General features: G+C 51.5%; 2 protein-coding genes across 4 annotated transcripts in view; one reads left to right on the plus strand and one right to left on the minus strand.

Annotated features, from left to right (window-relative positions):
- The window catches only part of AREL1 (apoptosis resistant E3 ubiquitin protein ligase 1), a 34,898-nt gene extending 32,822 nt beyond the window's left edge, over nucleotides 1-2,076 (minus strand). The window contains exon 1 of one of the 2 annotated variants that reach the window (XM_073608578.1): nucleotides 1,937-2,076. The gene's annotated coding sequence lies outside the window, so the exon portion shown is untranslated. The remainder of the gene's footprint in view (nucleotides 1-1,936) is intronic. The other variant, XM_073608579.1, reaches the window with a different exon arrangement.
- Nucleotides 1,962-17,687, plus strand: FCF1 (FCF1 rRNA-processing protein). 2 transcript variants are annotated; one of them, XM_073608580.1, is made up of 8 exons: nucleotides 1,962-2,027; nucleotides 2,319-2,386; nucleotides 6,727-6,798; nucleotides 6,923-7,071; nucleotides 7,422-7,494; nucleotides 9,901-9,988; nucleotides 17,089-17,183; nucleotides 17,282-17,687. In XM_073608580.1, the coding sequence occupies exons 2-8, from the start codon at nucleotides 2,352-2,354 to the stop codon at nucleotides 17,328-17,330; spliced, it is 561 nt and encodes a 186-aa protein (XP_073464681.1). In that variant the 5' UTR covers nucleotides 1,962-2,027; nucleotides 2,319-2,351; the 3' UTR covers nucleotides 17,331-17,687. The 2 variants fall into 2 exon arrangements, with proteins under 2 accessions (XP_073464681.1, XP_073464682.1); XM_073608581.1 differs by having other exon boundaries at nucleotides 2,012-2,139.
- Nucleotides 17,688-18,937: the final 1,250 nt, after the last annotated feature.

Consider the following 18,937-nt stretch of genomic DNA (forward strand, 5'->3'; position numbering starts at 1 on the left):
GCCTACCATACTCCACCTCCTGCTCGCCTCTGCCTACCATACTCCACCTCCTGCTCGCCTCTGCCTACCATACTCCACCTCCTGCTCGCCTCTGCCTACCATACTCCACCTCCTGCTCGCCTCTGCCTACCATACTCCACCTCCTGCTCGCCTCTGCCTACCATACTCCACCTCCTGCTCGCCTCTGCCTACCATACTCCACCTCCTGCTCGCCTCTGCCTACCATACTCCACCTCCTGCTCGCCTCTGCCTACCATACTCCACCTCCTGCTCGCCTCTGCCTACCATACTCCACCTCCTGCTCGCCTCTGCCTACCATACTCCACCTCCTGCTCGCCTCTGCCTACCATACTCCACCTCCTGCTCGCCTCTGCCTACCATACTCCACCTCCTGCTCGCCTCTGCCTACCATACTCCACCTCCTGCTCGCCTCTGCCTACCATACTCCACCTCCTGCTCGCCTCTGCCTACCATACTCCACCTCCTGCTCGCCTCTGCCTACCATACTCCACCTCCTGCTCGCCTCTGCCTACCATACTCCACCTCCTGCTCGCCTCTACCTACCATACTCCACCTCCTGCTCGCCTCTGCCTACCATACTCCACCTCCTACTCACCTCTACCTACCATACTCCACCTCCTACTCACCACCGCCTACTCACCTCTACCTACCATACTCCACCGCCTACTCACCTCTACCTACCATACTCCACCTCCTACTCACCTCTACCTACCATACTCCACCGCCTACTCACCTCTGCCTACCATACTCCACCGCCTACTCACCTCTGCCTACCATACTCCACCTCCTACTCACCTCTACCTACCATACTCCACCGCCTACTCACCTCTGCCTACCATACTCCACCGCCTACCATACTCCACCTCCTACTCACCTCTACCTACCATACTCCACCGCCTACTCACCTCTGCCTACCATACTCCACCTCCTACTCACCTCTACCTACCATACTCCACCGCCTACTCACCTCTACCTACCATACTCCACCGCCTACTCACCTCTACCTACCATACTCCACCGCCTACTCACCTCTACCTACCATACTCCACCGCCTACTCACCTCTACCTACCATACTCCACCGCCTACTCACCTCTACCTACCATACTCCACCGCCTACTCACCTCTACCTACCATACTCCACCGCCTACTCACCTCTGCCTACCATACTCCACCGCCTACTCACCTCTACCTACCATACTCCACCTCCTACTCACCTCTACCTACCATACTCCACCGCCTACTCACCTCTGCCTACCATACTCCACCGCCTACTCACCTCTGCCTACCATACTCCACCTCCTACTCACCTCTACCTACCATACTCCACCGCCTACTCACCTCTGCCTACCATACTCCACCTCCTACTCACCTCTACCTACCATACTCCACCGCCTACTCACCTCTGCCTACCATACTCCACCGCCTACTCACCTCTGCCTACCATACTCCACCGCCTACTCACCTCTGCCTACCATACTCCACCGCCTACTCACCTCTGCCTACCATACTCCACCGCCTACTCACCTCTGCCTACCATACTCCACCGCCTACTCACCTCTGCCTACCATACTCCACCTCCTACTCACCTCTACCTACCATACTCCACCTCCTACTCACCTCTGCCTACCATACTCCACCATTACTAAATGTTCTTTACCCTACTTCTCCTGTACCCCACCTCTACTCACCTATAACCACTATACTCAACATCTACCTACTATCCTTAACCTCTACTCATCCTCACTGTTCCTCTTCCCACCCCCACCTCCTATACACCTCTACTTACCCCCCACCTACTCTTTTTCTACTCACCTTGCCAAGATTGCCAAGCCCCCCGATTTCTCCTATATACTATCTCTATTCACCTTCTTCCTATACACCACCTTGGCTTATCCCCATTCCTCCTCTACTCACCCGGTCCTTCTCCCCGGTACGACCACCTTCGGTTGCTCCTTCACTCACATCCAATCGGTTTCCTGTTTTGGACTGGAAGGTCACGTGACAGGTCAGCCGGTTACGGAGGTGGGCGGGGCATCTCCGGCTGGGAAGTTTTCGTTATAATAACGAGCAGGGAGGCGGGGCTGTGTACGTCATCGGGGTGCGCCAGCAGCAGCATGGTGGGGAGACTTCTGTGTGGTTTAATGACAGGGACCCCCAAAAGTACAGAGAAAGGGGGGAGGAGAGGGGAAGTGTAATGGGGGGAGGGTACCTCAGGGTTACAGTTAGCTGGTATCAGAGGGTGAGGGGTGTCATTATTTCTCTGGTCACCTATCTGTTCTCTTTCCTTTTTGGATAGGGAAAGGCAAAGAAGACGAAGCAGTATGCGGTGATGAAGCGGAGAATCGCCCCCACCGATCAGCGCATGTAAGTGTGTATGTCCCGTCCCCCCCCCCCGAGAGTACTGTACACTGCATGTCCCCCCCCCCCCCCGAGAGTACTGTACAATGCATGTCCCCCCCCCCCAGAGAGTACTGTACACTGCATGTCCCCCCCCCCAGAGAGTACTGTACACTGCATGTCCCCCCCCCCCCAGAGAGTACTGTACACTGCATGTCCCCCCCCCAGAGAGTACTGTACACTGCATGTCCCCCCCCCCCAGAGAGTACTGTACACTGCATGTCCCCCCCCCAGAGAGTACTGTACACTGCATGTCCCCCCCCAGAGAGTACTGTACAATGCATGTCCCCCCCCCCCCCGAGAGTACTGTACAATGCATGTCCCCCCCCCCCGAGAGTACTGTACAATGCATGTCCCCCCCCCCCCCCCCCAGAGAGTACTGTACACTGCATGTCCCCCCCCCCCGAGAGTACTGTACAATGCATGTCCCCCCCCCCCCCCCCGAGAGTACTGTACAATGCATGTCCCCCCCCCAGAGAGTACTGTACACTGCATGTCCCCCCCCCCCCAGAGAGTACTGTACACTGCATGTCCCCCCCCCAGAGAGTACTGTACACTGCATGTCCCCCCCCCCAGAGAGTACTGTACACTGCATGTCCCCCCCCAGAGAGTACTGTACACTGCATGTCCCCCCCCCCCACCCCCAGAGAGTACTGTACACTGCATGTCCCCCCCCCACCCCCAGAGAGTACTGTACACTGCATGTCCCCCCCCCCAGAGAGTACTGTACACTGCATGTCCCCCCCCCAGAGAGTACTGTACACTGCATGTCCCCCCCCCGAGAGTACTGTACACTGCATGTTCCCCCCCCCCGAGAGTACTGTACACTGCATGTTCCCCCCCCCCCGAGAGTACTGTACACTGCATGTCCCCCCCCCAGAGAGTACTGTACACTGCATGTCCCCCCCCCAGAGAGTACTGTACACTGCATGTCCCCCCCCCAGAGAGTACTGTACACTGCATGTCCCCCCCCCAGAGAGTACTGTACACTGCATGTCCCCCCCCAGAGAGTACTGTACACTGCATGTCCCCCCCCCAGAGAGTACTGTACACTGCATGTCCCCCCCCAGAGAGTACTGTACACTGCATGTCCCCCCCCCAGAGAGTACTGTACACTGCATGTCCCCCCCCCCAGAGAGTACTGTACACTGCATGTCCCCCCCCCAGAGAGTACTGTACACTGCATGTCCCCCCCCCCAGAGAGTACTGTACACTGCATGTCCCCCCCCCCCAGAGAGTACTGTACACTGCATGTCCCCCCCCCCCCAGAGAGTACTGTACACTGCATGTCCCCCCCCCAGAGAGTACTGTACACTGCATGTCCCCCCCCCAGAGAGTACTGTACACTGCATGTCCCCCCCCCCAGAGAGTACTGTACACTGCATGTCCCCCCCCCCCCAGAGAGTACTGTACACTGCATGTCCCCCCCCCAGAGAGTACTGTACACTGCATGTCCCCCCCCCCAGAGAGTACTGTACACTGCATGTCCCCCCCCCCAGAGAGTACTGTACACTGCATGTCCCCCCCCCCCAGAGAGTACTGTACACTGCATGTCCCCCCCCCAGAGAGTACTGTACACTGCATGTCCCCCCCCCCCAGAGAGTACTGTACACTGCATGTCCCCCCCCAGAGAGTACTGTACACTGCATGTCCCCCCCCCCCCCCCCAGAGAGTACTGTACACTGCATGTCCCCCCCCCAGAGAGTACTGTACACTGCATGTCCCCCCCCCCAGAGAGTACTGTACACTGCATGTCCCCCCCCCCAGAGAGTACTGTACACTGCATGTCCCCCCCCCCCAGAGAGTACTGTACACTGCATGTCCCCCCCCCCAGAGAGTACTGTACACTGCATGTCCCCCCCCCAGAGAGTACTGTACACTGCATGTCCCCCCCCCAGAGAGTACTGTACACTGCATGTCCCCCCCCCCAGAGAGTACTGTACACTGCATGTCCCCCCCCCCAGAGAGTACTGTACACTGCATGTTCCCCCCCCCCCCAGAGAGTACTGTACACTGCATGTTCCCCCCCCCCCCAGAGAGTACTGTACACTGCATGTCCCCCCCCCCCCCAGAGAGTACTGTACACTGCATGTCCCCCCCCAGAGAGTACTGTACACTGCATGTCCCCCCCCAGAGAGTACTGTACACTGCATGTCCCCCCCCCAGAGAGTACTGTACACTGCATGTTCCCCCCCCAGAGAGTACTGTACACTGCATGTCCCCCCCCCAGAGAGTACTGTACACTGCATGTCCCCCCCCAGAGAGTACTGTACACTGCATGTCCCCCCCCCAGAGAGTACTGTACACTGCATGTCCCCCCCCCAGAGAGTACTGTACACTGCATGTCCCCCCCAGAGAGTACTGTACACTGCATGTCCCCCCCAGAGAGTACTGTACACTGCATGTCCCCCCCAGAGAGTACTGTACACTGCATGTCCCCCCCAGAGAGTACTGTACACTGCATGTCCCCCCCAGAGAGTACTGTACACTGCATGTCCCCCCCAGAGAGTACTGTACACTGCATGTCCCCCCCCCAGAGAGTACTGTACACTGCATGCCCCCCCCCAGAGAGTACTGTACACTGCATGCCCCCCCCAGAGAGTACTGTACACTGCATGTCCCCCCTCAGAGAGTACTGTACACTGCATGTCCCCCCTCAGAGAGTACTGTACACTGCATGTCCCCCCTCAGAGAGTACTGTACACTGCATGTCCCCCCTCAGAGAGTACTGTACACTGCATGTCCCCCCTCAGAGAGTACTGTACACTGCATGTCCCCCCTCAGAGAGTACTGTACACTGCATGTCCCCCCTCAGAGAGTACTGTACACTGCATGTCCCCCCTCAGAGAGTACTGTACACTGCATGTCCCCCCTCAGAGAGTACTGTACACTGCATGTCCCCCCCCCCCAGAGAGTACTGTACACTGCATGTCCCCCCCCCCAGAGAGTACTGTACACTGCATGTCCCCCCCCCAGAGAGTACTGTACACTGCATGTCCCCCCCCAGAGAGTACTGTACACTGCATGTCCCCCCCCAGAGAGTACTGTACACTGCATGTCCCCCCCCAGAGAGTACTGTACACTGCATGTCCCCCCCCAGAGAGTACTGTACACTGCATGTCCCCCCCAGAGAGTACTGTACACTGCATGTCCCCCCCCAGAGAGTACTGTACACTGCATGTCCCCCCCCCAGAGAGTACTGTACACTGCATGTCCCCCCCCCAGAGAGTACTGTACACTGCATGTCCCCCCCCAGAGAGTACTGTACACTGCATGTCCCCCCCCCAGAGAGTACTGTACACTGCATGTCCCCCCCCCAGAGAGTACTGTACACTGCATGTCCCCCCCCCAGAGAGTACTGTACACTGCATGCCCCCCCCCCCAGAGAGTACTGTACACTGCATGTCCCCCCCCCAGAGAGTACTGTACACTGTATGTTCCCCCCCCCCCCCAGAGAGTACTGTACACTGCATGTCCCCCCCCCCCCCCCGAGAGTACTGTACACTGCATGTCCCCCCCCCCCCCGAGAGTACTGTACACTGCATGTCCCCCCCCCCCCCGAGAGTACTGTACACTGCATGTCCCCCCCCAGAGAGTACTGTACACTGCATGTCCCCCCCCAGAGAGTACTGTACACTGCATGTCCCCCCCCCCAGAGAGTACTGTACACTGCATGTCCCCCCCCCCAGAGAGTACTGTACACTGCATGTCCCCCCCCCCCAGAGAGTACTGTACACTGCATGTCCCCCCCCCCCAGAGAGTACTGTACACTGCATGTCCCCCCCCCCAGAGAGTACTGTACACTGCATGTCCCCCCCCCCAGAGAGTACTGTACACTGCATGTCCCCCCCCCCCAGAGAGTACTGTACACTGCATGTCCCCCCCCCCCAGAGAGTACTGTACACTGCATGTCCCCCCCCCAGAGAGTACTGTACACTGCATGTCCCCCCCCCCCGAGAGTACTGTACACTGCATGTCCCCCCCCCCGAGAGTACTGTACACTGCATGTCCCCCCCCCCAGAGAGTACTGTACACTGCATGTGTCCCCCCCCCCCCCAGAGTACTGTACACTGTATGTCTCTCCCCCCCCCCCCACCAGAGAGTACTGTAAGGTGTGGTCTGGACGTTGAATGCCTCCCTCCTCCGGAGAGGTCTGTACACCGTATGCTATTACCCTGTCCCCCACTCCTGTGAGGGTTGTACATTGTAAATCATCCCCCCCAGAGAGGGCTGTATGTTTAATGTTGTCCCCTGGGTAGGTGTGTTTATATTGTCTTTTTCATTATTGTCTTTTTTTATTTATTCAGCAAGGAGAAAGATCGGGCCAAGCCGCAGCGAAAGAAGGAAGAGGATCCAAGTGCAATTAAAGAGCGAGAAGTGTGAGTAACAGTGATGGCGCCCCAACCCGAATAATGTGGGGGGCTTCTGCTGGAGTCTCTTCACAATGATTGTGGCTGAGTGGGGGGTCTGAGCCTGCAAGCTGATCTATTTCTTCTCTGTTAGTCCTCAGGTGCCGTCCTGTCTCTTTTTCCAGTATAATACAAACCTGGGACCTCCGTACCACATCCTGGTCGATACCAACTTTATCAATTTCTCTATCAAAGCCAAGCTGGACATTGTGCAGTCTATGATGGACTGTCTGTATGCCAAATGTGAGTACCTAATCTGTCAAATATCTGCACCCCGCCATCTATACCATTTATGTGAGTTCCCTGGGACTGCCTACTAGTACTTATACCCTTATTTATCCCTAATTTGACCTGTACCCCCAATATGATCTGTACCCCCAGCAGTCTCAGATTACCAGGCGTTGCCCTCTATTGCCTGTATTACCCAGTGTGTCCCTATATTAACCTGCATCCAAAATGTAGCTGCCCTTATCCTTCTATGCTAAATCAAAATGCCAGTCTCCACTTTTTAGCCATCTCTCTGCCCGGGACTTGTTCTTTCACCTGTCACTGTAGTGTCTCTGTGCCATCACTATTGTTTTGTTTTCCACCAGGTGTGCCATGTATCACAGACTGTGTCATGGCTGAGCTGGAAAAACTGGGACAGAAGTACAGAGTGGCTCTCAGGTCAGTGATTGATCTGTATTTCTAGTCGGAGCGGCTAGGGTTGATGCGGCTTTTTTATTTTAATATCAAGGAAGAGATCACACTCTGGATAAGAATAAAATATATCTGTTGGCACTCTAATTCAAATTCCAATCTTCATTTGTAGTTGTGTCTGTCTATACCGCTACTCCACACATAACTGTGTCATTCCATACCAGTCCTCCATGTGTAACCGTATCAGTCCATACCGCTTGCTGCAGGTGTAGCTGTGACATCCCATACTGGTCCTCCATGTGTAGCTGTGTCAGTCCATACTGGTCCTCCATGTGTAGTTGTGTCAGTCCATACTGGTCCTCCATGTGTAGTTGTGTCAGTCCATACTGGTCCTCCATGTGTAGTTGTGTCAGTCCATACCGGTCCTTCATGTGTAACCGTATCAGTCCATACCGCTTGCTGCAGGTGTAGCTGTGACATACCATACCATACCAGACCTCCATGTTTAACTGTGTCAGTCCATACTGGTCCTCCGTGTAGCTGTGTCACTCTATATTGGTCCTCCATGTGTAGCTGTGTCATTCCATACTGATTCTCCCTGTGTAGCTGTGTCAGTCCATACCGGTCCTCCATGTGTAGCTGTGTCAGTCCATACCGGTCCTCCATGTGTAGCTGTGTCAGTCCATACCGGTCCTCCATGTGTAGCTGTGTCAGTCCATACCGGTCCTCCATGTGTAGCTGTGTCAGTCCATACCGGTCCTCCATGTGTAGCTGTGTCAGTCCATACCGGTCCTCCATGTGTAGCTGTGTCAGTCCATACCGCGGTCCTCCATGTCTAGCTGTGTCAGTCCATACCGCGGTCCTCCATGTGTAACCGTATCAGTCCATACCGCTTGCTGCAGGTGTAGCTGTGACATACCATACCATACCAGACCTCCATGTTTAACTGTGTCAGTCCATACTGGTCCTCCGTGTAGCTGTGTCACTCTATATTGGTCCTCCATGTGTAGCTGTGTCATTCCATACTGATTCTCCCTGTGTAGCTGTGTCAGTCCATACCGGTCCTCCATGTGTAGCTGTGTCAGTCCATACCGGTCCTCCATGTGTAGCTGTGTCAGTCCATACCGGTCCTCCATGTGTAGCTGTGTCAGTCCATACCGGTCCTCCATGTGTAGCTGTGTCAGTCCATACCGGTCCTCCATGTGTAGCTGTGTCAGTCCATACCGGTCCTCCATGTGTAGCTGTGTCAGTCCATACCGCGGTCCTCCATGTCTAGCTGTGTCAGTCCATACCGCGGTCCTCCATGTCTAGCTGTGTCAGTCCATACCGCGGTCCTCCATGTCTAGCTGTGTCAGTCCATACCGCGGTCCTCCATGTCTAGCTGTGTCAGTCCATACCGCGGTCCTCCATGTCTAGCTGTGTCAGTCCATACCGCGGTCCTCCATGTCTAGCTGTGTCAGTCCATACCGCGGTCCTCCATGTCTAGCTGTGTCAGTCCATACCGCGGTCCTCCATGTCTAGCTGTGTCAGTCCATACCGCGGTCCTCCATGTCTAGCTGTGTCAGTCCATACCGCGGTCCTCCATGTCTAGCTGTGTCAGTCCATACCGCGGTCCTCCATGTCTAGCTGTGTCAGTCCATACCGCGGTCCTCCATGTCTAGCTGTGTCAGTCCATACCGCGGTCCTCCATGTCTAGCTGTGTCAGTCCATACCGCGGTCCTCCATGTCTAGCTGTGTCAGTCCATACCGCGGTCCTCCATGTCTAGCTGTGTCAGTCCATACCGCGGTCCTCCATGTCTAGCTGTGTCAGTCCATACCGCGGTCCTCCATGTCTAGCTGTGTCAGTCCATACCGCGGTCCTCCATGTCTAGCTGTGTCAGTCCATACCGCGGTCCTCCATGTCTAGCTGTGTCAGTCCATACCGCGGTCCTCCATGTCTAGCTGTGTCAGTCCATACCGCGGTCCTCCATGTCTAGCTGTGTCAGTCTATACCGGTCCTCCATGTCTAGCTGTGTCACTCCATACCGGTCCTCCATGTGGTGCTGTCAGTCCATACCGGTCCTCCATGTGGTGCTGTCAGTCCATACCGGTCCTCCATATGTAGCTGTGTCACTCCATACTGGTCCTCCCATGTGTAACTGTGTCAGTCTCTTCCGAGTGCATGAATTATAAAGCTTATGTGTGTGTGGATGAGCTGACTGTGATATATTTTACATCCCAAACATCTTCCTGTGTATATTGGCTGTAGATGGCCATTGTCTGTAATGTGATGTACTCCCCATGGATTTGTGAATTGTTTATTTAAACCCCATAATTGTGATGTGTGCCCTGTACTGTAAATTGTCTTGTCTCGTGTTTGGTGAGTGATGTCAGAATATTGTGCTTCCTGTGTGTTCCGTGGTGGCACTACATTTTCTGGTTGGTGTCCTGCAGGATTGCCAAGGATACAACATTTGAGCGGCTGCCGTGCACACATGCGGGAACATATGCTGATGACTGCTTGGTACAGAGAGTCACCCAGGTAAGTGCCCTAGTGGGTGGGGGGGTGTACCAGTCCTTGTGGTGGACATGGCAGTGCATGGGTTAGCGGTAGTGATAGCTGGGAGTGAACAGTGATTGCTTGGTTGAGATGTAAGAAGGTATACATCTATAGAAGGTTAAACAGTACATCTATAAGATGTTAGAGAGTATACAGTGCATCTATAGGAAGGTATATATCTATAAGAGGTTATTCATCTACAGGAAAGCATACAGTCTATTAGAGGGTATACATCTATTTAAAAGGTCTAGAGTATGTCTATAGGAAGGTATACAGTCTATTAGAGGGTATAGATTACATCTGTAGGGAGGCATACATCTATTAAAGGGTATAATAGTACATCTTTACGAAGGTACAATTTATTGGAGGGTATAGAGTACATCTTTGGGTAGTGTGGGAATGGGTGGATTCCACTCAAGCAGTAGGTCCAGTTGCAATGAGTTGTGCCAGCCCAAAACTGTATTTTGGGGCATGGCAGCCCAACTTTATTCAGTAAATGGAAAGTTCACATGTACATCAGTTGCCCACGCAGGAGTTTCTTCCACACAATGTGCTCAAATGAAACTATTGAGCAACCTGGCTCACTTGTTGGCAGCACTGCACTCTTAACAGTCTCTGGTGTTGTCAAGCTTTCCTGGAACACTTAGCTCTATAGTCTTTAGTTGCAGCGCCCTGCTGTGTGGCCCACCTTTTGGTCTCTATGGATTGGGTTCCTCCTGACACCCCCAATAGGACCTGACCTGACTACTGGAACTCTGTCTCCTCACTGGGGCCCCCCTGACCCCGGGCGTCTGAGACCTTCGGTCTCCCACACTGGGAGCGGTCTCCAAACCAGGAGCTATTCTCAGACCTGAGTCTATAATGACCTTGCACACCTGTGTAGTCAGCCAGGTTCCAGGCGTCTAGCAAAACCCGGACATAAGATTGAATGTTCTAACCCAGAACTAAAGAATCTGGAGAAAGCCAAAAACACAACTTTCTCTACTCAGAAATTATAGTTCTGAACCTCTCATTAACCCTTAATGCGAATCCTGTTTTACATTTTCCTTTATGCTTACAGTTACAGGGCCTCCCTCTGTCACAGTAGGTATACATGTTAAGAAAGGTATATATTGGAGGGTATACAGGAGAACTATGGGAGGGTATACAGTACATCTATAAGGAAGGTATACATCTATTACAGGGTATACAATGGGGTCGGCAACCCCATAAATCGCGGACTACCTGTCGACTGGGTGAGAGACAGGTAGACCGGGAACAGGTCTACCCCGCCGCCTCCTGCTAGCTGCCGGTCTTTGCAATCAGCGTCCTCCACCGAGCCTTCAGTCCTCCTCTTTCGCCTCCTGCCTCCTCTGCCGCTGTCATCAGTAACAGCGGAAAGCGAGAGGCAGCACAGGATGCAGGGGGGGCGGAGGAGCTGACCAAGTTAACTTTTTCTAAGCATCTTCCAGGACAGCCCATGAGACCTAGGGCTCCTCCTACCAGGACTGGAAACACGTTAACCCCCACTAGATAAAAGGGCCCATTTCAGTATTGGTGTTCCCCTAGGTCTCATGAGCATGGCTCCTGTGGCATTTTGGAGTGGTTTTCCTACCTTCTTCTTAGGTCCCAGAGCAGCACATCCAGTAGGGGAGTGGCTGCTGTCCCTGCTTCTCAGTGCATGGGGAATGCCAGCACCGCGGTGTACGTCGAGCTCCGGTCCGCGAGCCGCATGGCGGCAGTCGGCTGTTCTCTCCATGTTAAACAGCGTGGCTGAAGTGTGCAGGGGAAGAGAGGAAGCCACGCGCGTGAAGGGGTCGGAACTTATCCGTTCCAAGCTGGCCCACAGGAAGTACCCGGCGGGATCACTTCCAGGGCATGTGACGTCATCAGCGGGCGCCAGAGATGCTAGTTTCTGTCTCTAAACGGCGCAAACAGGGACGCTGTAAAGCTGGTGTTTAAAAGAGTGAAACCCAGCAGAGGCTGCGGACCACTACAGGGGCGGGATGGACTCCTCTGCGATACCTGCATAGGCAGCGGAAGCAGGCCCTAACGCCAGCACCTCACAGGTAAGCCTGAGGTGTATTTTACTTGCACATCCTGTGAGTGTTCTCCCCTTGTAAGCAGTAGGGACTTGGTGAAGGGGGCACGTTTTTCCTTTCCTCCTGCATGGGGTGTTATGGAGTGTATGTGGCATAAAATGTATTGGGGTCATTTGTTCTCTTGCAGGCCAAGACTCGGGACAAGGCTAAAGCGCAGCCACCAAAAAGGAAGTGTGCGGTTTGCGGAAACAAATTGAGCTCCTCATGGAGCAATGCAGTTTGCTGCACCTGTATAGACAGCCTAGTTAAGGATGACCCGGTAGTCTCCTGTCAGAAAATGCTGACTTCTGTTAGAGATGAGCTTATGACAATGTTTAGCTTGTTTAAAAACTCTAATTGACAAGTTTCAAGTCTCCTCAGAGGGTCCATCTCCAGTTAGGACTTCAGCCGGTCCTAGCGCTCCACAGCAGATTGCGGAGAGTGGAGACTCTGAGGCTGAAGCTGGTTCTACCCAGTCTTCTCCAGAAGAATCAGGGTCAGATACAGGGCCCAGGGATAAAGAATCCGCAAGGGGCTCGAGGTATAAGTTCTCATTGGAAGATGTAGATGACTTATTAAAGGCTATCTATACGACACTTGATATAGAAGAGAAGGTACAATTATCTAAACATGACCTTATGTACAAAGGTTTGCATAAGAAAAAGGCTAGAGTTTTTCCCGTGCATAGTTCCCTTCTTGATACTATCAAGCTGGAGTGGGAAAATCCAGAGAGAAAACCTTTCTTTTCCTGTAACCTTAAAAGATGGTTTTCTATTGAAGAGGACACAGCGCAGCCATGGAACAAAAATTTTAATCTAGACGCACCTCTTTCAAAAGTTTCAAAAAAACTCTGACCTAGCGTTTGACGATATGGGTACGCTTAGGGATCTGATGGATAAAAGAGGAGATATCCTTCTTCACAGAGCCTGGGACTCAGCCATTGGGAATCTTAAACCAGCTCTGGCCTCCACTTGTGTAGCCAAAAATTTAGAAGTATGGTTGACACAAATACAAACACACTTGTTGGCAGGTACCTCTAAAGAGCAGAATCTGAAATCTTTCCCTCTCCTCTTTCATGCAGTGGGGTTTTTGGCTGATTCATCCGCAGAGTTGGTAAGAATGACAGCTAGGACCTCTGCCTTAGTTAATTCGGCCAGAAGAAGCCTATGGCTTAAAACCTGGTCTGGCAACGCTGCCTCAAAGTTGCGACTATGTGGTCTTCCCTTAACAGGCGATTATCTTTTTGGCCCAAGGCTGCAAGAGGTGCTGGAACGCACGGCCGATAGAAAAAAGGCCTTTTCAGAGAATAAGAAAAAGCCAAAAGCCAGAAAGTTTATTTTGTGGCCAAAGTAGGCAGCAAGGTCCTAGAGAAAGGGACAATGTTCTCAATCGAAAACCTGCTTTACCCAAACTGCTTCATGGCCACTTTGGATTTGAGGGATTCCTATCTGCACATCCTTATTCATCCAGCCTTCCAAAGATTCTTGGGACTAGCGTTCAAGATGGGAACAGAGATTCGGCACTTTAAATTTCAAGCCCTCCCTTTCGGTCTGTCCTCAGCCCCACGCATTTTTACAAAGGTGTTCGGGGAGGCGTTGGCTCCGCTAGGGTTAAAGGCGATAACTATTATCCCTTACCTGGACGACCTCCTAGTGGTGGCGGAGTCATACCAAGAATTATTAGCGGATCTCCAGACTGTAAGGACTTCCTTCAATCTCTAGGCTGGGTAATAAACAAAGAGAAATCTTCCTTAATTCCGGGCCCAGAAAGTGACATATCTGGGTATGAATTTTGCTCAGTTGCTTCCTTAAAATGTTTTTGTCTCAAAAATGATAGAAACAATGTTGGCCTTACAGACCAATCAGTCGGTCTCGCTGAGAGAGGTTTCAAGAGCAGTGGGTCTGATGACTTCTTGCTTTCCCACAGTGCCATGGGCAAGATTTCATCAATGCCCATTACAGCTGTTTCTACTAAGGGACTGGGACGAAGATGCAAGTTCCCTGGGATCAAGGGTCTTGTTACCCTCCAGGGTAAAAAGAAGCTTGTGGTGGTGGAGGACACACCTGCACCTAACAAAAGGTCTACCATGGTCCATTCCTATATCCCAGAGGATCACAACGGATGTGAGTTCCTGGGGATGGGGAGCCCACCTCAGCAACACAATGGCACAGGGAGAATGGTCCTCAAGGAAAGCAAGAGCTTCATCGAATCGGAGAGCTTCTAGCTTCTAGCGCTTCAGAGAGCCTTGCAGGCATTTCAGATGGAAATCAGGAGTCACAATCTTCAGATTCTATCCGACAATATCGCTACGGTTGCCTACCTCAACAGACAGGGAGGTACGAGGATTCGGATACTTCAATATATCGCCCAGGAGATTTTATCATGGGCAGAAGGGAATCTAGCCTCAATTACAACAGTGCACCTGAAGGGGACACAAAATTGTCTGGTAGATTATCTCAGCCGCTACCAGGTCTTTCAAGACAATTGGTCCCTTCATTGTGAAATATTGCTGGCCTCACTGACAGATAGGGATGTCCCGAAGCGGACCTGTTCGCAGATCAGAAAAATTGCAAGACAGAGAAGTTTTTTTCTCTGAACCCAGAAGATCAATCATTGGGGATCAATGCTCTGGGGAATCTGTGGCCATTTGGCCTCTGTTACGCCTTCCCGCCAATCAGGTTAATTCCGTAGGTCCTCCGGAAGTTTCTTCTAGAAGAAACAGATTTTATCCTAATGGCCCCTTTCTGGCCCAAGAGGCCATGGTTTTCCGTTGCAGACTCTGGTCTCAGAGCCTCCACCCAGTCCTCCGAAGAGAGAAGACTTATTTTTGCAGGGTCCAGTGTTGCACCCACAGGTGGTTTCCTTAAGCTTGATGGCCTGGTATCTGAAGAAAAGATACTAAGCGCCCAGGGATTCTCTGACAAAGTAGTCAAGACCCTGGTAAATTGCATAAAACCAGTGACTAGAGCCATATATTCCAAGGTTTGGAAGAAATTTAACTCATGGTTATCTGAAAATCAAAGATTAACTCATGATGTTCCTTCAATTTTGGATTTTTTTCAAGAGGGTGTCGACAAAGGTCTTTTAGTTAGTACCTTAAAGATACAGGCGGCAGCTATCTGTGTTTTTCTCCAATTTTCTCTCTTGGAAAATCCCACTATAGCTAGATACTTCAAATCAATTTCTAGGTCCAGGCCAGTAGTGGTTAGAAGTTGTCCAACCTGGGACCTGTCCCTGGTGCTTCAAACTCTGGTAGAATTGCCTTTTGAGCCCCTAGAGAATATTTCAGTTAAGTTACTTACCTTTTAAAAAACATTTTTTCTTGTAGCAATTACCTCAGCTCGTAGGGTAAGTGAGTTACAGGCCCTATCGGTGAGGGAGCCTTTCCTCACAATTTTTGAGGATCGGGTTGTTTTGAAATTCTGATCCAGGATTTCTGCCTAAAGTGGCCAGTATGTTCCAAAGATCCCAGGACATTGTACTGCCAACCTTTTTGTAGTTCACCAAAAGGCGACCAAGAAAGAGAAAATTTTGTTTTTTAGACGTGAGAAGAATTCTTCTCGTCTACCTTGAGGTCACCAAGACCTTTAGAAAAACTCTTTTCAGGAGCACACAAGGGAAAAGGTGCATCTAAAGCCACCTTTTGCTAGATATATAAAGCAAGCTATTTCTGAAACTTACAAAATTAGGGAAGTTCCTCTGCCTTTTGTCACTGCGCACTCAACAAGAGCCTTGTCTGTGTCTTGGGCTGGGAGGGCTTGGAGCCTCACCGGAACAAATTTGCAGGGCTGCCATATGGTCCAGTTTTGCGACCTTCATTAAACATTATCGCCTGGCTCTCCTATCTGCTCAGGAGCAGGCGTTTGGTCGTAAGGTCCTTCAGGCAATTGTCCCTCCCTAGACTGGTAAGTTCTGGCTCATCGTCTCATGGGCTGTCCTGGAATACGCTTAGAGAAAAGCTGAGTTAGACCTACCAGTAACTCCTTTTCTGAGAGTCTTCCAGGACAGCCGGATTCCCACCTGGTTTTGTCTTGAAGTTATGTGTATTATGCATATGTTTTACAGGGACGTCCTATGGTTCTCGAGAATACTGACATGGGGCCTGGAGGACCGCCCTTTTATCTGGTGGGTGTTAACGTGTTTCCTGTCCTGGTATGAGGAGCCCAAGGTCTCGTGGGCTGTCCTGGAAGACTCTCAGAAAAGGAGTTACCAGTAAGTCTAACTCAGCTTTTTCTAGTTAACCCACAGGTGATTGGTTGCTAGGTCCTAAGCAACCAATCACCTGCTTGTTAATATTAAAAGTCACTCAGCCAGCTCCTGCTCCCGCCCCCTGTCCAGAATTGTGATGCTTCTCGGTCTCATGTGCACAGGTAAGATGCAATGGAACGCAGCAATGGGAGGGAAGGGGGCACAACTGTGTGTGTGTGTGTGTGGGTGTGGGTGGGAGGTGCTGTAATGTGAAGGGGAGAAGTGGACACTGCTATGGGAGAAAAGGGGGGGGGGGGGGGGACACACACTACTGTGTGTGTGTGTGTGTGTGGGGGGGGCAGTGGACACTGCTATGGGCAGGGTCACCCCCATACTACCACCCTTCACAAAACTTCCTCCCCGACCCCTGCGTTCTGAGCACAATGCGCTCCCGACCCTACACTCTTTTGTAATACTTTTTTTATGTTCACTGCGTTTGCACTCTACATTTGGGGTTAACAATTGTATCATCACTTGCAGTAGATCATAAAGGCAGTGCGTTTTGAACATGGTGCAGAAAACACACATGGAACATGCCTTTCCGGCATCGCGTTCTGGTGTGAACCGGCCCTAACAGGACACTGTGCCCGGTGATCTTTGACTTTATCAGTGTTGTTCAAGTAGATCTCCATCTCTAAGGTTGCCTACCCATAGTATACAATACATCTATAGGAAGGTAAACATCTATTACAGGGTATACAGTACATCTATAGGAAGGTATACATCTAGGGAATCTGGAGGCACTTTTGTAAGATCTCCCTTTTTTATTTTCAGCATAAGTGTTACATTGTGGCCACAGTGGACCGAGACCTGAAAAGGAGGATCAGGAAGATTCCCGGAGTTCCCATCATGTACATTTCCAATCACAGGTTAGATGCGTTGTGGGTGCCCCTCCCCTTCGTTGGTTCCTCCTGCCTGATAATGATGAATTGCCTTTTTTTTAATTTTTTTTTTTTTTTTCCTTCAGGTATAATATTGAAAGAATGCCAGATGACTACGGAGCTCCGCGCTTTTAGGATTGCTGCTTACCTGTTGAACTGGTTGTGATTGGTCTGTTTAAGATCATGGATTGTGATTGGTCAGTTGTTAGGATCCCATGATGTTCTTCCAAGGGCCTTCAGTAACCTGTGGACAGGTATATTTGGGTCCCGAGAAAATGCAAGGATCGTGGGAAGAAGCCTCTATTAATAACTTTAAGGTGGCCCTATACCCCAAGCTGGTGAATATATCCATACATTGTATGGCAGGGTGTCACTCTGTTGTCATGTACTGTCTTCCCTTTTGATCACCTGTCTGTACAGAGATTATTCTATAAACACACCTAGAGTTTTTATAAATGTAAAGTCACCATTAAAACAATTTCCAGCCCATGATTATTTCCTTCTGTTGTCTTTCTCTTATGAATTTGTTTTACAAACCAATCTTTTACCCTCGAAGAGAGCCCTGTCCACTACGTCCGTGCTGGAATTCCCATTGTGTACCACAGAGAGAACCCTAGCCCATGACAGGCACCTAAAGAAAAAACTGTAAGGGGGGGGTAACTGGGGGCTGCCATTGCTTATCTCCTCCTGAAAATGCCTTGATCTTTGATCCATTAGCCTGGGGGAGGTATACAGGTTAGGAAAGTTAGAATGAAGTCAGAACTCCTAACGTGGTTTTGAATTGGTGACTCCGAAATTCCTGAAGCCATTTGAACAGCATGACGGATAGAGACCTAGTGTAGTCACAAGGAGAGCTTGCCAATGCAAATCCAATCTTTTGACTGCAGGTTGCCTTGTTTTTGCTTTGTCAAAAGGCAATGCACTCCCCTTCCGCCCCAACACACCTACCAGTCGCTGCATTGTATGTACACAAGAGAGATGGGCACTTGCCATTGGTTGGCACATAGCAGCAGAGGGACTGAGAGACAGATGATGGCACGGGGGGGGGGGGGTCGGTTGGGGTAGGCCGGAATAAAGAGACAGAGAATGTCACATGGTGGGTAGGGGGGAATGGAGATATAGAAGGTAGCACATAGCGGGGTGGGGGTGAAGCGACAGGGAATGACAAATAGAGAAGGGGAAATGAAGAGTTAGAGGGTAGCATGGAAGTGAAGAGACCAAGGATGGCACATAGCAGAAAGAGAGGGGGAAGAATGGAGGAACGTAGAATGGCACATAGTGGGGTGGGGGCAATGATGAGATAGAGGATGGTGGGTATGGGAGGGGCTGAAATTGGCATAGTGCGGGGGGTGGTCACACAGAAGTCAAAGGCCCCTTTCACATGAAGGGTCCAATTAGGTCCACCTTTTTTTTTAGGCAGACTTGATCGGATGGTGCATTCAGCCTTATGGTTTGGGGGGTGTAAATGGACTTGTGTCTGTTTACTACAGCCTACCTCCAGTCCCCCTAAAGGGGGAAAAAAAACTGAAGGCATTCAGTCCTCCTCTGTCTAGGCGAATCGGATCAATGGTTGGTCAGGTGTAAACGGACAGCAGAGTCTGTTTACTCCTGGCTGCCCATAGAGCAAAATGGGCTCTGTCCATGTCCACTCTGCAAAAACTGTTTCATCTGCCCATTCCGCTCTGGACAGATTAATCAAAACTGAGTCCGCACCATGTGAAAAGGTCCTTAGTCATAGGGCT

This window comes from Aquarana catesbeiana, linkage group LG13, assembly GCF_042186555.1.
Source record: "Aquarana catesbeiana isolate 2022-GZ linkage group LG13, ASM4218655v1, whole genome shotgun sequence".
Lineage (NCBI taxonomy): Eukaryota > Metazoa > Chordata > Amphibia > Anura > Ranidae > Aquarana > Aquarana catesbeiana.